Raw genomic sequence first — 26,269 nt, 5'->3', positions numbered from 1 at the left:
CGTAATGGCTCTTAGCAGAAAACTAACATGATCGATATTTCGAAATAATCTAAACGACAATTATTTTAAAAAAATAGTACTTACATATCTAATACTTCGTAATGGCTCTTATCATAGCTTTTAATTCCTTGACGTCATAAAGCACGATTGATTGAGAGAGTCTCAAATGTCAAGACATACATGAATTAGTCTTTATTTCATGTAGTCCTTTCAATATTGGATATAGTTGTTTGTCAAATATCCTCAAAAATACTGAGGTATTGCTCATTGGGTCTGTGATAGTCAAGGTAATGATTTTGTGTTTTATTATTTCTCTACTGCTAGATCACCATATAAATATGAACCAAACAATTATCTTCAGGGCCGGCCTTAAGCCGATTGGACTGGTTAAGCTCAATCGGCCTCCGCGCTCTGTCGGACATTTCTGCGCCCGTAAGATTTCCGTCTCCAATATTGAAGCAAAACGCATACCGAATTAGACCAATTGACGAAATTAAATTCTACAATGCTTACCATTTGAAAAGAGGCAATTATCACCAAAATATTTTGCTCAAAATAATATTTTGGACACACGGGATACCACCCGATTGTTTTCATGACTTGCGATATGTCGGAATATTCTGCGCACAGCTTTGAAAAGATGTAATGTTTATCCATCGGGTTATCCAAATGAAATATATTACATTGGACAGCAGTTTAGTCAAGTAATTAGGTCAGGTTTAGAGCTAGTTTTACAAAATTCAACGTAACAATGCCTATAAATGGCAAGAGATATTAAGCAATTAAACCGATCTTGTAAAAAATTTTTAGTAAAGTTAAACCTTTTATAAAATATAAGTTATTATGTGGAAGAGAAACAACAATGAATATGATGTAATTTGTTTTCGTCTTAGAAACAGGCTTTACGCTGGGGAATTTCTTGAGAATCGCGTTCTAGCGGCAACTTGATATGTTGGGTAGCAGACGATTTTGTACGTGTGGAATAGCTTCTTGCAAAATTGAAAACTTGGATTAAGATGCATCATTTTTTAAGATAGAAAGTTCCATCTTTGATATAATGTATTTATTTGTATGAATCTAAAAGATTCATAGCAAATAGGATTGTATGGGCTACACGTTCACGAAGGTCACATGGAGTCTTTTTACCCCAAAAATTCACGTGATCCAATGTTTACAGAAATGACGTATCCTTGCACAGAATTACCTTCACTTCATGTACACTTTGTTATTATTTCTGTTGTACACATTTTGAAAAAGTTGGCAATCAGTGCCAGTGTTCTTAAACTAAACTAAAAGAAATGCTGAGACAAATGAAATTTGTAAAGTGTTTTATTAATCATGGTGATTGTGCCATACACATTAATTGGCATTAAAAATTAAAATGTGTACTGTACAAATATCGAACGTTCCTGTATTCTTATTAAATGGCATTTTGAGAATTTCAGAAACACAAGTTTACAACGATACATTGGTTGTAATAATTAAATATTAGATTAATTTTAGGAGGCTTATTATGATTCCTTTTTGTTTCTATGTACTGGATCAAATAATTTCTATCCAGAAGTCAGCGTCATCCGAATCGTGGGTAGCAATGTTCAATAGAAAACATGCACAACCAACTCAACATCATCCATTCATCGATGACTTAAACTCAGTTTTGAAAGCAACAAACTAATTAGAAAAATCTATTCTAAATGAAGTTTAAAAAAAGAATAGATATCTGGTTATTCAAAAGATGGTAATGAAAAATTTCATCTAAACTTCTGACCAGTATATTGGTCACACCAACATCAATAAAACAACTCGTCAGCTTTTGAATAACCCGAATTCTAATCATTACTTTTTATTTAAAAAAGGGGGGCATTTTGTTTAAAAGAATATTTTAGTAAATATTTAAATACAGAAACAAAAAGGAATCACAAAAAGTCTGAATGTCTAAGGTTGATAATTTTATAGTTGAAATCGATTTTACGGTGAGGTGAGTTTAGCTTTTAATAGATATCCACAATCACAATAATATACAAAAACTAGACACTTTAATCCTGAAAACTTAACTTTATAATTCAAAAGGCGGATTGAAAATCTGAAAAAGAAAGAGAATACTATTATTGAATAATTTTCATTCGGTATCAAGTACGATGCGAAATGGCCAATTAGAAAGAAACTTATAATATACAGTGACATTAAAATTATAAAAAGAATATTGCCATTGAGAAGATGACAAAATGAGTAAATTTGCTTAAGAATTCATGCCACTTCAATGTTACTAACATATTTTTTCTTTAACGTAATAAAGACTACGTATGTTTGCACTAAAATTACTTCACTGATGTGTCAGTGTTGGAAAAGAATCATCATTTTCCCCTTTTTGAAAGTTCTTTGCCCGAAAGTAAGGAGTAGATTTGTTTAAAAGTAAGACCATCCTACTTATTTAACTCTAAAAAGATGACAATGATCATACAATCATTTAAAACCTTTTATATCATTTGACATTGTTTCTTCTCTGTATTTATTAAAATTATGTTTGGTTTATTTTCTTTGTTTTATTTTGCATACAGGGAGATTTTCATCCTCATGTAGGTGACAAATATATGAAACCTTCTGCAAATGCAGGAGATATAATAGGTTTGGTCAGAACATAGAGTTTCCAAAATATAAAAGGGTTTAAGTAACCAATTCAGGAAAGGCACATGCTCGGTATGCTGATAGATGAAAAATTGTGTCAGTGGTTGTGTGTTCGTTGGATTCAACATTATAAATAAATAGTGAAATAAATGAAAACTCGTACGCTTAAAAAAAAAAAAAGAATTTTTATTTTCAGATAAGCCATAATTCATAACCTTACTGCAGAAAAATGACAATCAGACGACCAGTCGCAAATAAGTTGTTAAAAAGTGCGTGTGCGTTCCATCAAACATAATCTAAGTAAATATTTGCAAAACTTTTTTAATTTAGGGTGGGGTTATGGTGAAGTAATGGCCTTTAACTGAAATATGTACTCGAAATGTTCTTTTTTTATTTTGTAATTCTCGTCATTGTCCAAGAATTTGATTTTGTGAGTAAAATGTTTAGTTGTTTCCCATTTATGACTTAATAGCATTTCTGTCGTCCCTTGCTTATAGGACTCATTGTACTAATTCAGTTCCCATAGTAAACCTATGCAAACTCCATGATATTAAAAATTCAATAACTTAAAAGTTTTGAGTGCTCATGATCAAACCTATATTTATCAGTGTAGATGAAACCTGGATGTCAGCTTCTGTATTGAGGAAAGGATATGAGCCGCAGCATTTTCTGGACCTGCATGTGTTTGAAACATGTGATTTCAATTCTGCACCAAAGAGTCAGGTGCTAATTTTAGTAATGAGTGTTCCAAACTCAAGACTGTTAAAGGACTGAAATTCCATCAATAAAACAATGTCTCTAAAAAAAAGTCTCACTTACAACTACGATAAGCTCTCAAAAGATTCTTTTCCCTAACACATTACTTACATTATTAAACAATCCTGGTCAGCTAAATCCATATATACTCTATATTATCTTCACCCATTTCCAGCCTGGTTCCCATTTTTCCATACCATTAGTACCGTGTGTCCTATACCCAAATATCGTATTCTTTGCTTGTTGATGTAGTGTGTATTACCCCAAACAGTAACAAGTTGATGGTGGTACTAAAATTATTTCAACGGCCTTTCATGTCAACTCTGTGTAATCATTGGATGGAAACTGAAATTAATGTAAATTGTACCCTATTGTGCCTACCTCCCTTTACTATTGGTGTCGAATCTGGTTGTGGTTATCTCCCTTATATATTGTTCCCACAGATGTAGAAGATATTTTCAAAAGAAAATTACTGTGATTTCTTAGATAACATCTCAGATTTTAATGTAAATTCTCTAGTGAGATAATAACAAAAGAAAATTCAGAACAAATATTATTCAGATTATTTAAGGCTGTTCACATAGAACAGAAAAAAGTTACAATTAATAGTAGTATTTCATGGAGTTATGTCCTTGCAATCTTGTGTTAATTTGTATTAAATCAGTCTGACATGCTGTAAGAATTCTAACTGATAGTATGTTCATTCTTGCTTTGTATTAGCCTAGAGAAAAACCTCATCTTTTAAACTCGATAATCATAAAAACCTACACTGACAAAATCCTGGACTATAACGTGTATTACAGTATTAGACTTTTAGAAAAGAAAAATAGAAAACTCAACGTTGAGGAAACAATCACTGCTCTCTATCATACAATAATATCGATATTTTAATATCTGCCAATACAAATCCTTGCATCATTGCTACAACTACACATTTCAATTATGCCAATACAAAAACTCCAAAGCCACATTCAGTCAAGTAAAGATTCATTCATTCACTAACCTTTTATCTTTTGGAGGGAGTGGGTGAGAGGTGCTTAAATTTCAACTGTGGCCATTCTGTCTTTTCTCTCTTTACGAGCTGCCTCATCTACAAATATTAAGAAACTCATTATAATCGGTCAAACGTGATCGTGCTGCAATCTAATAATTCATGGATTGTGTTATAGAAGCAGCAAGTGATCGTTAGAGGCAATTATATATAAAATAAAATTTGAAAAGCATATATCAGTTTAGCAAAGCAGAATTTGGTGGAACTGTCACTAATGATTTATATCAATCTGTTGTACAGGATTATTAGCTCAGAAAAGGACCTTAAATAAACAGAATTAAACCTGTAACAAAACAATTTGAATTGATATCAGCACACGTTCCACTTACTAATCTCGTCTATGGTGGCTCCTCGAGCCATCAGCTCTTCTGCGACCGTGTCGTCTTGAATCTGCCCCAGAGCCTTAATTATCTTCACCTCGTACCCCACAAATTCTTCAACGACTTCTGCAAGGCACAAATACAATGTTTGAGCCAAAATGTATCCTACTGAACAATTTTGACTACTCAAGATTTGGAGAAATGTTTCATCATTTTAATATTGTATAGCCTATGAAATTTAATGAAATATGAAAATGTATCACAACTATGTGTTCAAATTTAACCCTGAAGAAAAGTAGCCAGGAAGTTAGTCATATTAAAATCTTGTCTTTATTATAAACCTACATACTATGAGTATCTACAAACAAATTTTAAATAAACATATAAATATGTTAAGAAATCACGAGTCCCTCGACCCAGGCTTCCATTTCTTTTCGTTTTCTATTTTCGTTTGTTGGCTGTTGAATATATGAACCATTAACTACTCACGGTTCAGGGCTTCGGGGGTCTTGACCTCTCTTAATGGGCCGACCTCATACATTGCACTGGGAGAAGTCGCTATAGGGTGAGTGCTCTGCACAGGTAATGACTCAGATGCAGCTGTTAGGAAAACAACAGACATGTTATTCCTTATTCTCTGACTGTGTTGTACGTTGAATAGCCTGAGACAAATGTTAGTCTCCCTAAAACTGTATGTTTCAATATACTTTCATTACAAAGTTCATAATTGAAACATCAACCAATCACTCCAATATTTAACATCTATCGAATAATTATCATGTCCCGTATCAGTTTCTTAACCACATCTGAAAACGACCAAATGCGTTATTCAAAATAGCATAACATTAAGATGCAAATTCAGATAGATAAAGGAATTTTTGGCAGGAGGAAAATATGGAGCTAAGAGTTGGGGTCAGAAAGCAGCAGAGGGGGCGAATCCGACATTTTGTCCAATCGTTATTTGGCTTAATTAATACTTTCTGCAACTCAACGATCTAGTGTCGTCAGCGCCTGGTAAAAAAAAAACGACGTCGTCGTTGGGGGGGGTCGTCCAATCGTCATTTGGTTTAATTAACACCTTCTGCGCGTAGATCCCCAGCGTCGTCAGCGTCCGGTAAGCACATCGACGACCGCGTCGATGTCATCGCCCCCTCTGCTGCTATGATCTTACAAACTGAGTGATCACTAACTCCTCCTCCTGTAGATCAATTAGGTTATTTGACTGATCGGTAAGTCTAAAATTAATTCTCGTTAAAAACCGATCATGGCATCGCATATAGACCGGATTAATTGGACTCTCAACGATTAAAAATCCCGGAGGGGCTGTTGGTGAAAATGAATAAAGGATATACCCCTGTTGAGCCTGATTTGATTGCTTGGTATCCACCTGGTAACTCCCTTCGATAACATCACACACTAGATTGATTGCTATCACCGATGCGATATTTACGTTGTACGGGGCAATATGCCTACCATCATCTCCGTTATCGTGTCTGAGGATATGAGTTGATGGACTGAGAAAATCATTAAGAGACTTTCTTAGTTCTGGCGCGTTGTATCCTGGAAACTTGAAATCGGGTAAATCGGCTTCTGTGATATTATACTCGGTTAGGAATTTTTGTTTATTATCATCGCTGTTATCGGATATTGTTTTAACGATTCGTTCATTGATATATTCCATGTCTGATATAAGTTGATTTAACACCTCAACGTGTTTTCGTGCTTTTGTTTTCCGTAGTTGTTCTAGTTGTGATTGGTAATTACGATTAATCTCGATAAAATACCCATTAATATCACTTAAACTAACTGTGGCCTCGGCGGACAATTTAGGGGTTTCCTTATACGGAAATATCCATTGCATGGTATTCCTGTCTTGAAATATAAACCTACTGGGTAATAACGCGCCTTTTATAATAGACAAATTAATTCGATAATTGGGATTAATCTCATGATACGATTGCTTGTCCGCGGGGATTTCATGAGGTGGATTCTTAGGCCATCCTAGTATGGTTCTTATTGAACTGTTATAGATATCAACCATATACCCCGGTGTGCTTATTTCAATCGTCGACGATAACGTCGGTTCATGAACCGTAATAGCGATTTTTGATTCCTTTCCTGTGATCGATTTTATCCTGCGCTGAAATTCTCCATTGATTTGTTCTATTTGGTATGACCCAGTTGGTATTGTAACCTCCTTCCAGTCCGGGGTTCCATCGGGTTTATTTGTCCATGCAAAAACCAGCGAGTTATTAGGTTGTTGTCCGTTAAATGCGTCCGCTCGGATATTAGGCCAACTGTGATATACTCGCAATTTTGCCAGCGCTATTTCCTTCACTGGAACCGGCGATGGGAAGTTCACACTGAATTCGGGCTTCGTTGATGTTATCGATATCATATTTGTTTGTACCGGAGTGGTGTTCTCCGCGATCCGTTGAAGCAACTGAAACCCTTCGGGGTTCAGCGACATTATTATTATTCGTTGTGTCTAATTTCAACAACCAGAGTCCATTAAAGTGGTTCCGGCTTCCAGTTGAAAATCCTCGATTTTTGACATCGCGGAGCTATACAACTGGACCATCGTGGAGAATTCAACATCGGATACGAACAAATTATCAATCGACAACGAGATCAACCCGGATAATTTCGAGTACGCGTCGGATACTATTTGATGTTTTACTGTATACTCGTTGAGTTTTTTCTGAAAACACGATGATATCTTCCTAGTGATTGCGTTGGCAACTCCAGCAACTGTTGTCATTGCGGAGACAGCGATTGGAACAGCGATCGGGGCTATCGTGGTCACCGTGGATAAAATAACACCGGTGCCGGCTACTATACCCGACACCGAGTACACGACCGTGTCGATGGCGGTTATTTTTCGGCGGTATTTTTTTATTTTTGCACGGTATTGTTCGGAAAGTGTTTTCAAGTTCGCGGAGAATTCTTTTGCGGTATCGAATCGATATTGATGTGACGTCGGTGATACCTCTGATTCAATTTCCTTGGTGGTCATTTTTATTTTAAAAGAGCTAGTGTTTTTAATTACTTAGATTCGCTACAAATTCCACATACCATGTGATGTTTGCCCCGGCTAGATTTCTATCAACGGCATAAATTGTAAACTGTTCAGTTGCGTTCTTGTCTATAATTGTTGATATTGTATTGTTAAACCCGGATGAACTCGACGATAATATATTAAACTGCATCATTGAAACCAGTGTCAATCGATAAATACCCTTAACAGTTGCGGTAATATTTACTGTATTCTGTGTAGGAGTCCAATCGAATGATCCATGCCGAATTGTGTATACTGTGTTGATGATGTTCTCATGAGGGGTTTTTATTTTTTCGAATTGCTCTGCTACTCTCGGTAGTCCGTCTTTAATCGCTTTAACATCAGTTCTGATTATTTCTATTCTCCGCAAATTCGCGTCTATATTATTCTTGTTCGCTGCAACATTAGTTTTGATTGTTTCTATTTCCCGTGTATTCTCGGTCATACTTTTTTTGTTCGCTGCAACATCAAGTTTGATTGTTCCTATTTCATATGTATGCACGTCTATACCTTTTTTGTTCGCTGCAACATCAGTTTTGATTAATCCTATTCCCCGCCAATACGCGTCTATATTTTTTTTGTTCGCTTCAATATCAGTTTTGATTGTTCCTATTTCCTGTGTATGCGTGTCCATATTATTTATGATCGTTGTAACATCAGTTTTGATTGTTTCTATTTTCCGTCCATGCGAGTCTACATTATTTATGATCGTTGCAACATTAGCGCCGATTATTCCTATTTCCCGTTCATGCACGTCTACATTCCCTTTGCTCGTTGAAACATTAGTTTTGATTGTTTCTATTTCCTGTCTATACGCAGTGATATCATTTATAGTTATTGTGATCTCATCCGGCCTGGTATTTTTTTTACCAAAGAATTTATCAAAGTTGTCATCGATCCTGTTAACATTTTTTCGTAACGTGTAAAATTGGCCCGACAGCGTTGTAAACTCCGAAATAGTATTTTTTATTGTTGCAAGATTCGGTTCGGTTACCGTCGGGATCCCAAAAAAACTAGCGGTAGATTTTTTCACCTGCGTGTCGAGTTCGATTACAAAATCACCCAACTTTATAAGATCGTCTTGGATTAATGTTATCCTATCCGTTATCGCCAATACATGTTCACCCGGTTTGAGTCGTCCGTCTCTGGTATACAACGCGATAGTGTCCTCGGCGGCATCACGCTGTCGTATTAAAACGTCATCCAGCGACACATTACTGGATTTCAATTTACCCTGGCGGTCTTGAAATACAACTATTTCACCTGGGTCAACACTGGTTAAGTTCAACGTATCGGCGATTTCATCCTCGATTAGTTTTTTTATGTCATCGGTGGCAGGCGTTTCCGTGGACTTTTTCAGCGCCGAAACCGGTCGTTCCCAGATATCAATCATCGTTATTGTAAAAAAAAACAGCGTTTCTAATTAACCCGCCGGGCCTCTACGACCCCACTAGTGTATTCGTTTACAACCACATGAGGTGGTTTTCGCGATGATGAAATCGCCGCAAGTACGTTCAATACCTCACGGCCACATATCGGTGGGTCGCTTAATCGCTGTGTTGGCAGAGTGGAATAAAAAACCCGGGCTGAACACGCCCGGATATACCGCATGAACTCGTTCGGCGGGGCTAACCCGTATGAATCAAAATAGACGATTGCACGCGGATCAATCGCGTATGCAACCCAATGAGTTCCCGCTCCGGTAGAATTATCCAGGTTAATTATGCCGGTTTCAATATTTCTTGGTGCCGCCGGTAATTGATCCCTCATAAAAACACCTCTGAAGTTTTTTATCGCTAGCGCGTTTGCGGCGTCTATTAAATCAAAATTAGACATTGGAGTCATAGACTCTTGAGTTAATAAACGGTTCCCGGTAGTCTTAGACCCTTTCCCGAGTACCATGAATACGGGGTTCCCGGTAGTCTTAGACCCTTTCCGGCCACGGGTCGTTTTTTTTTGTAGCCTTTCCCGGTTGCCTTCTTCAATGCCATCCCCGCCGCGGTACCAACGGCCCCCAACGCCTCCGCCTTAGCCACTGCTGGTGCGGCCGCGGCAATCAACGCTGGAATCGCAGCTAACAGCGGAAATATCCCACCGGTCTTTTCCATGTTTTTAATCGCTGCGGCTGAAAAATCTATTTGAACACCCTTTTTATTCTTCATCGCATCATTGAAATGTTTTATTTGACGCGCCGTCAACGATATCTTATGATTACCACCTGCCATCTGTGACGGCTTCAGCGTTATTGTGGTTCCGCATTGTTTAGCCGACTTTGATCGTAATTTCTTGACTTGACCATCAGTTAGTGTAACGCCGACAACACTATACGACATTTTATTGTAAACGCGTTTGTGTTTTCAATTACATGTTTTCCACTGGCGCATCAACGATTCTCATTCGTCCACCAACGCCTTCTAGCAGCATTGATTTATCGCTGAGAATGACAGCAATCGCTCTATAATCAGCACCAGCCGGGGCTATACGAGCTCGGAAGTGTATATCAACGACGGATTGTCTCGTTAAATCAAGATGCTCCAACGAAAAATAATAAATCGGATACAGGTTTTTAAAATCAAGTTGTGATATTTGCAGACCAGTGTCGACGTTTTGATCACGACCCATATATGACAGCAATCGATGGTACACACGTGCGATATGGTTGTTGTCGTAATTAAGCTGTATATCCTCGGATGGTTCCTGTTGTCCGTTTATTCTCAGCGAAACATCCTTGACTCCTAATTGATCAAATATCATATGGCTGCGTTCTTGATTACCCAATCGTTCCCTATTCTGTAACGCAACAAATATATGACGCGGGGCTGAAACACCCTGTTTTGATGCCAGGTGCCATGTAAACGTATCGGCGACGTTATCCTCTTTAGCATCAGTTGTTACCGCTAGCCAACTCAACAACGATTTCCCTCCCTGGTCCATAAATGCTACAATCGTGCTTCCGTGGTAACTGATGGAGTCAGCACCGGCATCCACAATGCCATTTTAGTTAAAATGACTTTACCGGCAGCGACGCCAGCAGCATGCCATATTGCATTGTTATCATCGCCCCTTCGCGTCAGCGCGATTGTATGCTTAGCCCCATAGATGACTTTTCTAACATTTCTGCAGAATCCAAATATGTGATGGAGTGGAATCGCGCATGAAAACTGTCGGCGTGGTCTTTTTAGCATCAATATTCGTGCTGCGAATCCCATATTGTAATCATTGTTGATACTCTTTATAATATTGAAATTAGCGCCTGGTCTTGCTCTGCGGTCTGGGTTATTTGCTTCAGCCTGTGGGTCAACTGCGGTATCTCTTTCCGCCAGCACGTTGATGTACTGAAGATGATCAGCGTTATTAGTGGTGTCCTTCGCAAACATCATAGATGGGCCCGCCGATCTTGTATAATCATCCGAGTATCTCGCTAACCCAATTATCGTCGTTGCAACATCAACCTCGCGTTCTATTGATTCAATTTCTCGCCCGTCAATAAGATATCTGGCGCTCTCAAATAACGCCATGATACCGTTGTTAACGAAGCCAACTCGAACACGATCGTCATCTGCGTATGGTGCATTATCGGCGGCATTTGTCACGAGTTCTCCCTCAATTTCGATAAACGCTTCACACGGCAGAAAGTATTTACTGGTATCTTGGACTTGAAGTTCAATTCGCGATCGTAGGTCAGGTTGCGCTGCATAATAAGAATAATATTGATAATCACGGACAGAATCATCCCTGCGCACTGGAGCATCCATATCAAACGCGGGATCAGCGGTTCGCGCAAACATCTTATTATTTATCATGTTGATGTTTTCAATTGAAATCCATCAACGTCGTTTTCGTCGTAGACCACTTCCCGCTATCGCGTTAATGATCGCGTTGGTTGACGCATCGGTGGATGGCGACTTCGCCAACGACTCTAATTTTTCTTCCACGGCGTTATTTATTACTTTACTGACATTCGCAGGCATCACTGTCGTTGATGGCATCTGTTTTTTTCTCCTCACCAACGACATTAGTTTATCCCGCGCGGCTGAAAGCGCCTTTCCGGCAACATCTCCAATAGCGCTGATTCCCTTATCACGAATAACATCAATAGCCTTCATTCCTAATTGTTTGGCTAACGGCGCTACTTTTGGAGCCATTCTTGTAAATAACCCCGCAATGGTGCTACCGAGACCATCTCCATAGTACGCGCGGTAAATAGGCAATCGCGAGTTTACCACGTAGACGAGTACTGGTTTATCATGGTTGTAGTGTATGATCATCCTTATTAAAAACACCAGTTTTCCAATTAATCATCCACTAACTCGTCTATGAGCGTTCGATATGCATTAATGTCCATAATACCGCCTGTAAATAACCGCTTGCAAATATCAGCGGCCTCATTGATTATTTCCGGAGAGTTATTTCCGGCTCGTTTTCCTCCGATTAGTACTTCCAGCCGTGATATATCACTGAGAACACTATTAGGGCAGGTAACGCCGTAGGATTCTTTACCAACAGAGTATCCTTTTCCTTTTTTTTGGTGTTTTATCCTTAACTTCCTTGTGGAATGCGTCGTAATCGGAATTACCACGATGTGGTAATGCATCTTTATGTTTACTTGCTAAATACACTATTCTTGCCCAATCCTTTAACGACTTTATATTTTTCTCGTAACCGCTATTGATATGCTTCTTATCTCGTATGCTCTTAGCAAAATTGTTGGCAGCAAAATTAATTAATTCTTCCCTGTTGCTGAAGCCTCTAATTTGATCTATTGTGCTCTTCTTGAGTACAATACGGGGTATATTCCCCTCTTTTTCTTCTGGTATTTCTTCTTCTGGTATTTCTTCTTCTGGTTCTCTTGCGGTGGCGCCTAGTTCTTCTTCGTCGGCCATTGTAACATAAGGTTCTTGTGGTTCCGTTATAGCGAGTGGTGGTGACCTCCGTGTTGTAGCAGCCGTTATTTTTGCAGGGAGTGTTTCTAAAGACCTTTTTGTTTGTTTGGTTTGAGCCGCTATCTTTTTAAGCGCATCGAGAACGGGCACAGTTGCCGCCGTAACATCTTTGGTCGCTTTAGTTACCGGGGCAAAGAGTTGTTCGCTTCCAACAGCAAAATCAGTTTGCATTTGTTGCCGCGTTTGAAGTTTCTCTCTCACCCTGTCTCGTAACGGTATGAACTTTTTAAGCGCTGCTAGCCGCTCTCTGGCTAGCCGAGTAGTAAGTGATTCGCCTACCATTATTGCAATTGCTCCGCAATTTCTAATTTCTCGCCGAGTGTGACATCGGAGGCTCCGTCTATAATCCTTCTAATGTTTTTGATCTTACTAGAAATCTCCCGGCGTCGTTCATAAACACGTCCAAGTTTTTTTCGTATTATTTCAACGGCAGTAAATAGTCCAATGAATGCATTTGCGTCATTGTGGTACAGGTTCTCATTAATAGTATGTTGTAATCGTTTTATAAAAAAGTACTCGCGGGCCAGGGTGAAACGCCCCCGTTTCGATTGTTCGTTAATAATCTCATAATCGGATAATATTTTTTCACTGTCGAGACCATCAGATAATTCAATTCCTTGATTTTTTAATTTTGAAATCTCGGCTAATATATTATTGATGTCTTCGATATTCATTATTCTTATAAAACATCTTATTTTTAAATAAAAAAAAAATTATTTTACAAAATGAAACCCCGCGTATCAACCCCGAGGTGTGTTAGCCGTAGGATACCGGAACAGACGCGTTCGCACTGTCATGGCGACTTCGTCAGCGCCATAGGCGCCGGTGACTTCGTCACTCGCTGATTTCTGTTACATATGAAAATCGAATTCTGTGCCCAGTCTTTTTTGAAATCGCTGTTTGATATACTCGTTCTGCAACAAATCGTACCGAGGCTCTACAAATATCGAAATATTTTCCTGCCTCATTCATCGACTGAAATATTTTTTCTTCGTGCGTTGATGTATCAAACGATTTAACACCCCTTGCTTGCTTTGAAAACTTACCAGTTTGGCCTTTTTTATTATTTTCACTCTGAGAGATGGCTTGCAGGTTTATAAGAGAATTATTTAGACAATCAGAATCAATGTGATCAATAACAAAACCATCCTCGATTGGCCCCTCAAACGCTTCATATACCACCCTGTGAACAAGATACTTCTTCTTTCCGGCACCAAACATCAAATACCCGTGATTGTTTTTCCATCCAACTGGTTTTTTTAGTCTGCGGTTTCTAACAATGCCGTCGCGAGATGCCTCGTAATTGACAATCAGGGGATGAGGTCTGAACTCTTGGTCCATTTGTATAATAATACTACTTGTCTAATTTATTATTTGGTTTAATTATAAATCTTTCAACGTAGTCTTGGGGGGTTTTAATGACGGAGTCAGCGGTGGGGTCAATGACGGCGTTTTTAATTCGCTTGTCGTAATAACGTTTTAACTCTCTGTATCGCTTTCCGCCACAATTAATACACAACTGCGATTTTCCTCTTACACCAACGTGGCAAACCAAGCACGGGAGGGGGCCAAGAGAACCATTACGAACGCTTTGTAAATGATACCCGCAGAATTCACCTCTACATGATTTATTGCACGGGGTTATCGACCCAATCATCAACCATTTGCATTTATTCATTATACTATATTCTTTTATTTAAATACTTGTTTTAATTATATGGATGAGTTCGAGAGATTAGCAGCAATTAAGCCCTGGAAAAATATTAGGTTTAATCTCGATAGAGTCCTCAAGGACGCACCAAAAGCGTTAATAAACGATAGAACCCTGTTGAGTAAAATACGCGATTGTATCAATGAATTCAAGCGTGATGGTGCATCTCATAGTTGGTCAACATTTCGAATTGATGGCGTTGTTGATGCTACCATGAACGACAACCGCGCAGCAACGATAATATCACAACTTGACGGTAAAAAGTATTTCTTTAGAGTAAAATTCATTGTCCGGGTTGAATCAGGTGATTGGATCATACGTGATAAATTTGAACCAGTTCTCAGCGACAAGAAAACAGTCATTGTCAGCCGCGACTCCAAGCCGGGGTTGTTAACCGGAATTGACAGACCATACTATGAACGAGCGTATCCTGAAACAGCAGTTGTTTATGGAATATACCCGTTAAATAAGAAACCTGATATCGGAAAACTGAAACCAATGAAACAGTCAACGGGGATAAATTGTGTAGCAGAACGAGTAATAGAGCATTTTACAAATGCATGTCGAGGAAACAAATTGACTGATTTACGACGTAGCAAAATCAACCAGTGGGAACTAACCGTAAAAGAGCGAGGAGCAACCATCAGCGACATAGCGAGATTAGAAACATCGCTGAGATTTCCAATAACCGTTACAACAATAACCGGTGAAGTATTATACGAATCAAAGTACAAATCAAATGGAGCCCCAATCAAAATTATTGATCATAACGAACACGCATGGACGCCCGCGATCACAATATTTCCACGGGATAGAACAGTAAAGTATATACCCGAAGAATTCTCCCGGGATGGTTTTCTCGCGGAGAGGAAACTATTTGATGCTATTGCCTGCTTGTGTAAAAACGACCCTGTATCAGTATGGTTACTTCGCAGCGCTGAAAACGATGCGGATACCTTTGATCAGTTTGTAAGACCAAACGGTGAATTATATCGCACTGAAGCATTTCACAACAGGATGAAAAAAACCGCCATGGAATTTGAAGAGCATGATGAACAACTGCTAACAAATTGTTTTACGATTCCATCGGTTGCAGCTCATGTTGCAGCAAAAAAAAATGCGTGGAGACCAACGCGCAGGGAATTTCTGCCGGATGTACAATCCAGTTGTTTGGAGTATTATCACGGTGGAATATGGAACACTGAATACAACCGCGACGCTATGATCTCGGTTGATATGGTTGCCTGTTATCCAGCGAGTTTTCTCGGGTATGGATCCGCCGCTGAGTATTTCAAACGATTTGGACACCCCAGACATGAAATGACTCGTGTTGCTATTAATGGACCACTGCCTGATTTTGATTTAACCGGATTCGCTCGCGTAGTATCATTTGAACTCCATCGCTGTTGTTATATTTGGATCTGTAGACACATGTCTGAAAAGAAGTGGCTGCCAATAGCGCTGCTACGGTATATGATTGATTGTAAAATGCTAGTTTCGTTGATTGTCAGTGACGCGATTATATCATACCGGGCGCAGACTGAAGTCTGGTTGCCGGAACCGGAGCGTCTAGATAGTATAATTGACGAATCCAGAAAACAGATTGATGCCGACGAGGAATATATCGTCGAATGGTCCAAAAAGATATTCAACCAACGAAACAGAGAGGCAAAAGATCTCGGTAGAAAAATAATTGGTAAGTTCACACAAGGTGGAAAAAACTGCGATTACAAACGATATTGCTCACGGCTGATTATAGATGACGCAGAATATGATTTCGTAATCAAGGACGCAGTGGCGAAAAATAAATACGTGAACTGTAAAACAGCTTTCTTGTCCAATGGAACAAGGTTGGGTACAGTTGTTACTTACAGCGATGGAGACAGCCCAGCATACCCGCATTTGAGGGCGTCTATGCTGGGTTACGCCGCTATCAATTTATTCTCGATGATAAATAGATTTCCCGACACCGCGGTTAGAGTAGCCGTTGATTCGTTTTATGTTGACGTAAAGTACAAGGAAAACGTAGCCGGGTTTACTAGTCCGGACGAGAGTTGGGGTACATGGAGAATTAAAAATGAAATACGACGCGATTATTCCCCGTCAGCAAATGTCACCGTTGAAAACAATTACCTACGCGGTGATAAATTGTCAGAATGGTCTAATGCACCACCGTGTTCTGATCCAATTTGTAGACATAAAACAGTTTATTTAAGCGGCTGCGGCGGGTCAGGAAAGACGACTCGGGCAATTGAATTATTTCGAACGCGGGCAAGTATAATCGTGCTTACACCGACCCATAGACTAGCGCGAGAGATAAAACAACGAAATGTTGACGCCGTTACTTATCACAGCTTTTTTCGATACAGCGGCGGTGAGTGGACTCCTGATCGAATGGGCGAAAAATTTATTCCTGAGGTTATCATCTGGGACGAAATATGTACTGTTTCGTTAGACGTTTTACAAATGTTTCTTGATTGGTTGCTGCGCGCGAATACAGCGGTGATCATGTGTGGCGACCATGGCCAACCACCACCATTTGTCGGCGAGGGTCCACATGATTGGTTAAAGGGTTTTGTGGACTATTATGAAGAAACCGATACTGATTACCGAGCACTTGATGAACAACTGCGCGAGGTTAAAAAATTAATCAGATTGCAGCCGGATAGAATTCAGTGTGAAATAATCCGCGAGGTGATTCCGGAAACGCTGTTAAATGAATTCTGGGAAACATGGAGACCAAATGATTTGATTGTAGCTAGTAGAAAGATAGTCAGAGACACACTTCAGCGGAAGTTGTTTACGTTGCATAAGGAAAAGTTTCCAACGCGTCCAGTGCCGTTATGTTATAGACCCGCGGATACACGGCGGCAGAACATTGAAGTTGAAATCCCGGCCCCGACAGCGTCAGGGACAAAAAAACAAATTCTTGTGCTGAATGATATTGTGCTCGTTGATATCAGCGTCGTCGAGGACGCGCTACGTGCTGATAAATCCCCGTGGACGCTAGGATACGCAACAACAATACATTCCTCGCAGGGACTGACTATCACGGACACAATTGTTTGGATGGTTGATAATCGCATCGAATGGTCTAATCTAGTCTATCTTGCAGTGTCCAGAGTACGGAGGATAAATCAGCTTCGACGAATTGTTATTGACGGAGTCAGTGACGGAGTCACCAACGACAACGACATCATCGATGCAAGCGTCATTGATAGAAAACTCTCGGGTTACCGCCAACAGGATAAAAAAAAAACAGCGGCGTTTTGATATTGATGCCGAATTAATAATTGCACTACGACAACAAAAGAATAATCACTGCGCGAGTTGTAATTGTATAATGCGTTGGCGTTATTCGGATAAAGACGCTCGCCAATTTACCGTGGACAGGATCGATAACAGTCTCGGTCATGTCAAAAACAATGTGAGGTTGACCTCTCTTGAGTGTAATAGACGCAACGGCGCTAGTTAAGACCACGCGGGGGTAATTGAGTATCGTCAGGTATCACTTGTAGTTGCTCGCGTGTAAATCCGCGCTGAGGAGCAGTTGAATCCAGTCTATAGATCGGTGGTCTACCAGTTGATCGTGTTATCGTTGATATGTTATGTATGGTAACACTCCAAATAGGATCAGTAGCTCTTTTTTTACCGCCTTCAAGCTCTCCTGGTTCATATAGATATCTCACGGCGACATCGCCAAGAATCGGCTTGGAAACGCTATTTATTTTTGATCTTCCGGGTATATACTCGTATTTAATCGCGTCGCTGGGCTTCATGTTGATTGCTCGGGTAATCTCGTTACTTAACGCGGCAATTACGCCTGGCAACCTTTTGTCCCATTCACGAGATCGTTTTTCTTGGATGAATTCCTTCGCGTATTGATATCCAAATAACCGTTCAGCAAGAGTCCGATTGAATCGTTCAACAATTGCCTGATCACGATGTAGCGCAGTATGACCTCGTAGTACCGCGACGCTATGATGTTTCAGCGTTGATAAAACAGCGCCGCGAAATTCACTACCGGGATCAACTTGTAATAGATTTGGCCAGCGCAGAGGACCTCTTCGATAAATTCTTTCAAACGCAGCGGCTACTTCAGTTGCTGACTTTGTTTTTAACGGCTCCGCTTGTTTGTATCGACTCGCAACATCAACTACGGTTAGCGCGTATTTGTAACCGTTGTCATGCGGCAAAAATAGTATATCAGCCTGATGAACTTCATTAGGTACGCTGACATCAAAGCGCGAGAAGTTGATTTGTTTAGGCGGTGGTAGATAAATTTGCCATATAGCCTGTTTGGATAACCAATTAGCCGCAGTGGCCTTTGTTACCTTTGCAGCGCTTGCAAGCTTTCCAATTGCGGCCTTCCCCTTCCAGTATCCTCTCGGAGAATAATAGATGGATTCCATGTTGTTATTAATTACCAGCGCCCACCATTAATTTACCTTTCATAGCCGATTTTACCAACCATGAAGCCAATTTTTCTTTGACGGATTTATCAGGAATAGCATTTAACGCGTGAATTAATTTTACGTCCGCGATATGACGCTGTTGCAGATCGCTACTTTTGTAAGCAACATCATGAGCATGACACGCCTTATCGATAGCATTTATTGGGTACTCACCGGGTTTGGGTTGATTTTGATCATCGAGTCTGATATCTAATCGTGTTCCGGGGCCACAGTAGCTATATCCTGGGAGGTGCTTTTCTCCTGGATACTTTGCCCATTGGGTTCCGGGGAGTTTTGATAACTTGGCTGCGATGTCACCTCCTCGCTTTTTTTTAAAACATCTCCGGGTCTAATAGAAATAAATCTAAATTTCTTTGTACCGCATTGTGCACACTTACCAGTAAGGGCCGATCTGTTATTTCTTGTTGTAGCGGTTGTCATATCATTTGTGCCAGTACGTACTCTACACTTCACACAATATAGATCCATAATTTATGTATAGAGATATGAATATAATTGATTTTTCGGCGACTAAAACGAGAGAACCAGTTAAGCATGTTGCAGCGTTACCAAACTCGATCCGGATGATTATCATCGGACCATCTGGATCCGGCAAGACGCAATTGTTACTCAATTTAATAATGAGATGGATGAAGTGGGATAAGTTGTATTTGGTTGCTCCTAGCGTGGATGATCAACGATGCTACGAGGTGTTGAAAGATTTCAACGAGAATGCATCAGCGATCGCTGAAAAAAATGTCATCGAGTTTATTACGGATATCAATGATGCACCAGGTTTTGATGATATTGATGGCGACGTTAACAATCTAGTCGTGTACGATGATGTTATGTTAGACAATCAAAAAATCCCAGCTAGGATATTTTCCAGAGGCAGGCATAAAAACACTGACGTGATATATGTCACTCAACGGTATACTCAGATTCCAAAAGTAATCAGAGATAACTGTAATATTCTTGCTGTATTCAACGGCGTTGATACACACACGCTACGAAATATTTGGCAGACATGGTGCGGCGGTGACATGGACTTTAATGTTTTTCGAAACTTTTTTAGTCATGCTCAGTCGACCCCACATGGATTCATAACGATAAATTTACATGATCCTCGGACACGATATCGTATCGGACTTGACCAAATATTCGGTTAGTTGTAAATAATTTTCATTGTAAATAGCCACTTAGCAGCAGAGGGGGCGATGACATCGACACGGTCGTCGATGTGCTTACCGGACGCTGACTACGCTGGGGATCGACGCGCAGAAGGTGTTAATTAAACCAAATGACGATTGGACGAACCCCCCAACGACGACGTCGTTTTTTTTTTACCAGGCGCTGACGACACTAGATCGTTGAGTTGCAGAAAGTATTAATTAAGCCAAATAACGATTGGACAAAATGTCGGACTCGCCCCCTCTGCTGCTCAGAAGCATAACTCAAATTAAATATTTAACTTTAGTTTCAATTGTTTGGATACCAATTATCCATATCATTAATATTTGATTCCATAGACTATCTGAATATCCCACATTTCCTTTACTAATTGTCACGTAATATATCTGTAAAGTAAGCTAGATTGTTGAACACAATACCAACACAGAACAGAATGTCAGAAGTCAGAAGCAAACATGATCAGATATTATCTCAAATAAATATAATGACAATGGTATTATGAATAACTAAATCCTATATGAAGATAAATGTAAGTAGGAGAGAGGGGGGAAGATGAGAGAGCAAAGATAGAAAGTTTATTCTTTCATAAAATTCATGTTAATTTTCATACAGAAATACCCATCTAATCAAACAGAAAGAATCACAATGGTCCAATCAAATGCATTCTATAGTCCTGGTCAATATAATTTACTGCTGATCAATGATCATTTGTGACTTATAAAGTGATAAAAGTTGAACGTCTACTGGCATAAGTATGAACAGAACCCATCTCAATCAAATTTATCTGGACTATAGCCCATTGTAATTCTAACACGGAGAGTCCGAATTGATATCGGAAACGTGACAAATATTTATTTAAAACATTTTAACAGTTGTATTGTTCTTATTTTTTCTGCTCTTAAAGATGTCAAATCTCACTGCCTCAAGGAGTGTAGTATGAGCAAATGCAAACTATGTATAACCTATTTTTATACATAGCATACATTTTATGGAACCATTGAAATGCATGAATGTCAAGATGTGTTTTAAAGTTCATCTCTGGATTTTCCTATTTTTGCACGCGGGATAAAGGTTGAAGACGTGTTATTGTCCTGATTGTCCTTACTGAGAATCCTTGTTGTATATGCATCAGATGGTTTAAAAAACATTCAGTTTCTTAGGGGGCGCTCACCAGTTATTATGTAGTTTTGAAAGAGTGACGTATGCAAGGTGAAGTTGTTTGCATTTAAAACATGCACAGTGGAGAGAATGTTGGCATACCTCTATGCTGCATTAATGTAATGTGTATGATATTTCTTTGGATATTGTACTTTTGGAAATTGTACATGATTTAATCACACTGCTAACTAAAATGACTGCTCCCTTGTGCTAAAAAAATCAGCCTGAATTAGGCTAAAGTACACTATCTATAGCGGCTATTAAAACAGGGAAAATGAATTTTGCAACTAGACAATACCGGCTTCTGAAAATGCAATGAATGAATTACCAAATATATAAAATGTAAAAAAAAGTTATCTGCTATTTTCTATACAATTTACCTCTGAATTTCAGAAAGTGAAAATGACCAAGCGGAGCTAGCACCTTTTTGAAAGGCGCACATCTGGAGTAAGGCCAAGCTGTATACTCTATAACCCATATTACACCCATCAATCATACATCAAAATAAAGGGAATTAAAGGTTCATTGAATTATACCTAAGATATACAAGGTTGTTATTTTCAAAATAGCCAGTATAACCAGTGAGGAAAACCAGGGAAATTCTTTTTCTTTAAAATCCTAAGCATATGGAAAATACGAAACTGTAGAGCGTCACCTTAATGTTGATATGTAAATGATGGTTGGTTTCGGTCTGAGAACCTGAACAGCTAGACCTTACTGCGGAAGTACATCTCATAGAAGACTGCTAGCTTTGTGTTGAATTTTAGTGGTAAATTACATAAATACATATTAATAACTATTTTCGTGCGCGTACTTGAGCGCACAAACATACACACGATTCCATATATGTGTGTATTGGAAATATTTGTGAGTGCATATTGAGAGAAAAGGTATACCAAATTACGTGAACATTTGTGTGTGTATTTCAAGGATAGGCACAGTTTGTGTGTTTGATGCTGTTTCCAGTATGTTTCCAAGTTCATGACAGCATTCATTTTCATCAGCTGTCTGTTTTAAACAACACACGTTCTTTTTTCTTCTTTTACTAATAATTATAAATGCCAATCCAAGTACACATGCAAGGGTATTGAACGTTCTCTACATCTTGTCCAACAAACAACTTTGGCCTGTGCCTTCCCCCACGTTTCATTGTACTGAAAACCACCAGTACTGAAGATGCTGATGCCTTTATCTTGTTGCTACACCATGATTTTTAAGATCACCAGAGTACAACGACTTGAAGGTTATCAGTAACCAAGTATGAATGTTTAATTTAGTTGTAACTTGTACCACTGAATAATTATTAGAAATCAAAGCATTCATTTGTCTTCACTTTTACAAGCAATGGGGGGGGGGGTGTGTGTGTAAGGGATATACATAAAACTAATTGCATGCAAGTCTTGAGGCTTCAATAACAACGTTAGACATCAAATCATCATTTTCATAAGACAGATCTGTACTTTTCACTGTACTACAAAATAATACGGCAATGTACTCACCTACGTCATTTTTTCCTTGAGGAACAACCTTTCCCCTAATCACCCTTCTACGCAGTCTGGCTCCAAACTCACCGCACTGCAAATATGATATCATAAAGGAACTTTGTCAAAATAATTTAACACTAAATTCATTATTCATGAATTTATTACGATGTTATTTATATGCGCCATATAAACTTCTAATTATGCATAATAATGCAGAGATCTAAAGGAATAATCTCCATTTATTTCATGTCCTCGTATTCATGCTTTCCTAATCTATCTTGACTAACAACACCTAATTAAAATATATATCAGTCCGTCCCACAAACAGTTAATATTTCTCATAATCGCAATATTCTTTTGAATGTACAAAAACGAATATTTATTAAGTACAGATAGCTCAAACTTTCATCTCAAGAGTTCTCATTAGCTTTCTAAGATGTTTGTTGAACTTAAAATATCTTACATTAATTAATATATGTCATATCTACATTGGCATATATATATATATATATATATATATATATATATATATATATATATATATATATATATATATATACACACACACACATTACGGAGACATAATTACGTATAAAATATGTCATGAGCGAGGTGTTTTAGTGCGATTGATGACTGTATAACTATATTAATGCATACAAAATAAGTTTTGATATATTTACCATAATTTTAGAAAAGCGACTTTACATTTTACAAGTCATGTAAGATCAGGGAGAATTTGAACGATTCCGGTGGAAAACTGATTATGAAACATTAATACTTAGAACTTGCTTTTCTTGTTTGGGAGAGAGAGGGGCTAGACGGAAAGAATTAAATATGACTTAATATGGAAATCTAGGTGTAAATAACAGATATGGTCAGGTATACTTCCTAAATAGATTAAGAATGTAGTTCCAAAGCGATATCGCCAAAATTGCGATTATAGTGATATCGTTATGGTGGTGGCGATATCATTTATCTCTCAACTATAACCATCAATATTCTAATATATATATGTTTTCTAATTTCATGGTGTTTTCTGTTTAATCATAACATTAAATGTTTTTCTTTTTTATATCTTATAGGCGTTGTCTAATGTTGTAAAGCGCTTAGAGCTTCTAAAGATTAGGCGCTATAAAAAGTCCTCATTATTATTATTATTATTAATTATTATTATTATTATTATTATGAAACAACTCTAATGCTAAACACGTCATCGCCTATGGATAATCGTGTGACGTTACTTTGTGTCGTCTGAACTTTTATGAATAAATTTCAACATCTTTGCGTCCACCCAATGAACCGCGCCAGTAATACAAACATTTATGTTTAAAACATATTTTGATACCTACCGATTTTCGAAGGCCCCTAAAGCAGCCTCCGAAGCATCCCATTTTCAGCCGTATTGTAGTTAAATTCGGTATATACTAGTTCCTGTGCAACGAACACGATTGTACAAAGGAATTATGGGAACGCGATTGTACTTCGTGCGTTGCCATTGGAGAACAATCGGATTCGTCACAGATAACTTCTGTCATGCGAGATATATACAGGCCACATTTGAAGGTGCCCTACAGATAGTATGCACCTCTGAAAGAGAGAGGTGTAACGTAGTTACCCATTTTAAAACTGCACAATAAAGAGAATGTTACCATACCTCTATGTTACTTTCCTGTACGGTTATAATGCGCTTAGAGCTTCTAAAGATTAGGCGCTATACAACAGGGGCACCAGAAAAAGTTCAATTGGATTGTTGACGATAAAATTGAATGAATTATATATGACCATTTCTATCCACAAGTCCGAGAAATTTGATTTAGAACGAATGCAACACTTGTATTTTCCCACATTTTTAAAGCTTTGAATATTTTTTATATAGTTCAATATTTTGTAAGGGAGAGGGATAAAATATAATCAGTTTTTAGGGCCCTGGAATGTCTTTATCCGGCACTGCCCATCAGTCACACACCAAAATAAAGGGAATTAAAATTTCTTTGAACAATACCTAACATCTACATGCTTCTTTTAAATAGCTAGAAGAAATAGTGTGGACAACCTTATAAATTCCTTTTCTCTACAATTCTAACCTTATGCAGAAAAAAAACTGTAGAGTGCCATTTTAAAACATATATATGAAAAATTATGCAATTTTTCTTTCTTCTTTTCATGGCATGATGTATGCTGTTCTTATATATATACAAACATACATATATATATATATATATATATATATATATATATATATATATATATATATATATATATATATATAAAACAAGATATTTAAGGTGTTGGTACAAAGTAAAATTGATATACCAATATTATTGGTATATCAACTTGTGATCCGCGCATGGCGCAATAATACGAATATATAAACATTCTTTCAACTGCAGGCCTGTAGATCAATGATGAATTCTACTCATTGATTAATCATAAATGACATGAAAAATAACCATAAAAGTATTAAGAGTCCCTGCTTTCTAAATGAAATTCAAGTGGTACACAGTTTCATCGGAATCCTTTTTTTTTCCAGTCCACTCTCCCCTCTTATGCATCAGCGACAAAATAAACATATCTCTGGAGTGAGGTAGAATAATATTATTGCGTTTGACAAAACATTGAAATGGACTTGTACCAAGTAACCTACAGTAATCTGGTTCATCGTAACGGCATGTTTACACTTTCCTTGGAATCTATCTACAGTGTTCATAATTTCAGTGATACATAGTTGCAATATCCAGTCGACACTTGGCCAGTATGTTAAATTTGACGGTTACGAGGCACATATACTGTAGCGTATTTAATGATGTGTTGTTTCTTAAACCTATTATAATATTCTAAATTCGATTATTAATTATCAAATTTAAAAAATGCCAAATTCTTGCCCCTCCCTCCCCATTAAAGTATAAAGTAGCTCGATACGAGCGAAAATCCATGAAAATACGAGCGTTGTGGATTTTCACTTGTGCCGTACGACGATGTCACTGGACCTATGAATGATGGTAAAGTTTAGTCAAACCGTCCAGAGAGAGAGAGAGAGAGAGAGAGAGAAATATGTAGTTTTTCGAAATGGTTAATTAAAGCAGAATAATGACTTAGATGAACTGTCAATATATTAAAATATTTTAATTACCTCTTGTTGGTTCGTTTTTTCGATTAGTTTCTGCTCCACTCTAATTTTCAAACGCCAGTACGTGAATGCCTGACAGTTCAGGTTCAGTGTAGAAGCAGCTAACCGTGTTTGTAGTGCACTACTTTCTTCATAAAAACAATATTTCATGTTTAAATCCTGAGTGTGTCTTATATCGATTTAATAAATGTGAGTAAAAAATAGAAACTCCAAAAGAAAGCAAACAACTTACCAGTTTGCATATGTGATAGTGAACAACAAGAAATGCCGTAGAACTACCTTTTCTAGCGGACACACACACAGGGATGTGAGGAGTTCAATCACTTGGTCAAAACTTTTAGCCAGGAGCATATCGTAACTCCGTTCAAAGTGCAAATATGTGTATTTGTGA

The 26,269-nt window shown here is 38.2% G+C and overlaps 1 protein-coding gene across 1 annotated transcript; it reads right to left on the bottom strand.

Annotated features, from left to right (window-relative positions):
* Positions 1 to 1,311: 1,311 nt before the first annotated feature.
* Positions 1,312 to 25,968, bottom strand: LOC149797553 (uncharacterized). Its single transcript, XM_089962422.1, has 7 exons — positions 25,882 to 25,968; positions 24,101 to 24,338; positions 22,767 to 22,842; positions 5,242 to 5,352; positions 4,762 to 4,878; positions 4,385 to 4,471; positions 1,312 to 2,083 (listed from the first exon to the last, which is right to left on the bottom strand). The coding sequence occupies exons 2-6, from the start codon at positions 24,140 to 24,142 to the stop codon at positions 4,419 to 4,421; spliced, it is 399 nt and encodes a 132-aa protein (XP_089818548.1). The 5' UTR covers positions 24,143 to 24,338; positions 25,882 to 25,968; the 3' UTR covers positions 1,312 to 2,083; positions 4,385 to 4,418.
* Positions 25,969 to 26,269: the final 301 nt, after the last annotated feature.

Source organism: Sinohyriopsis cumingii, chromosome 6 (genome assembly GCF_028554795.1).
Source record: "Sinohyriopsis cumingii isolate HCF-2022 chromosome 6, ASM2855479v2, whole genome shotgun sequence".
Classification (NCBI taxonomy): Eukaryota; Metazoa; Mollusca; class Bivalvia; order Unionida; family Unionidae; genus Sinohyriopsis; species Sinohyriopsis cumingii.
The sequence above is the reverse complement of the archived record's forward strand: the minus strand, read 5'-3'. Positions and strand labels throughout refer to the sequence as shown.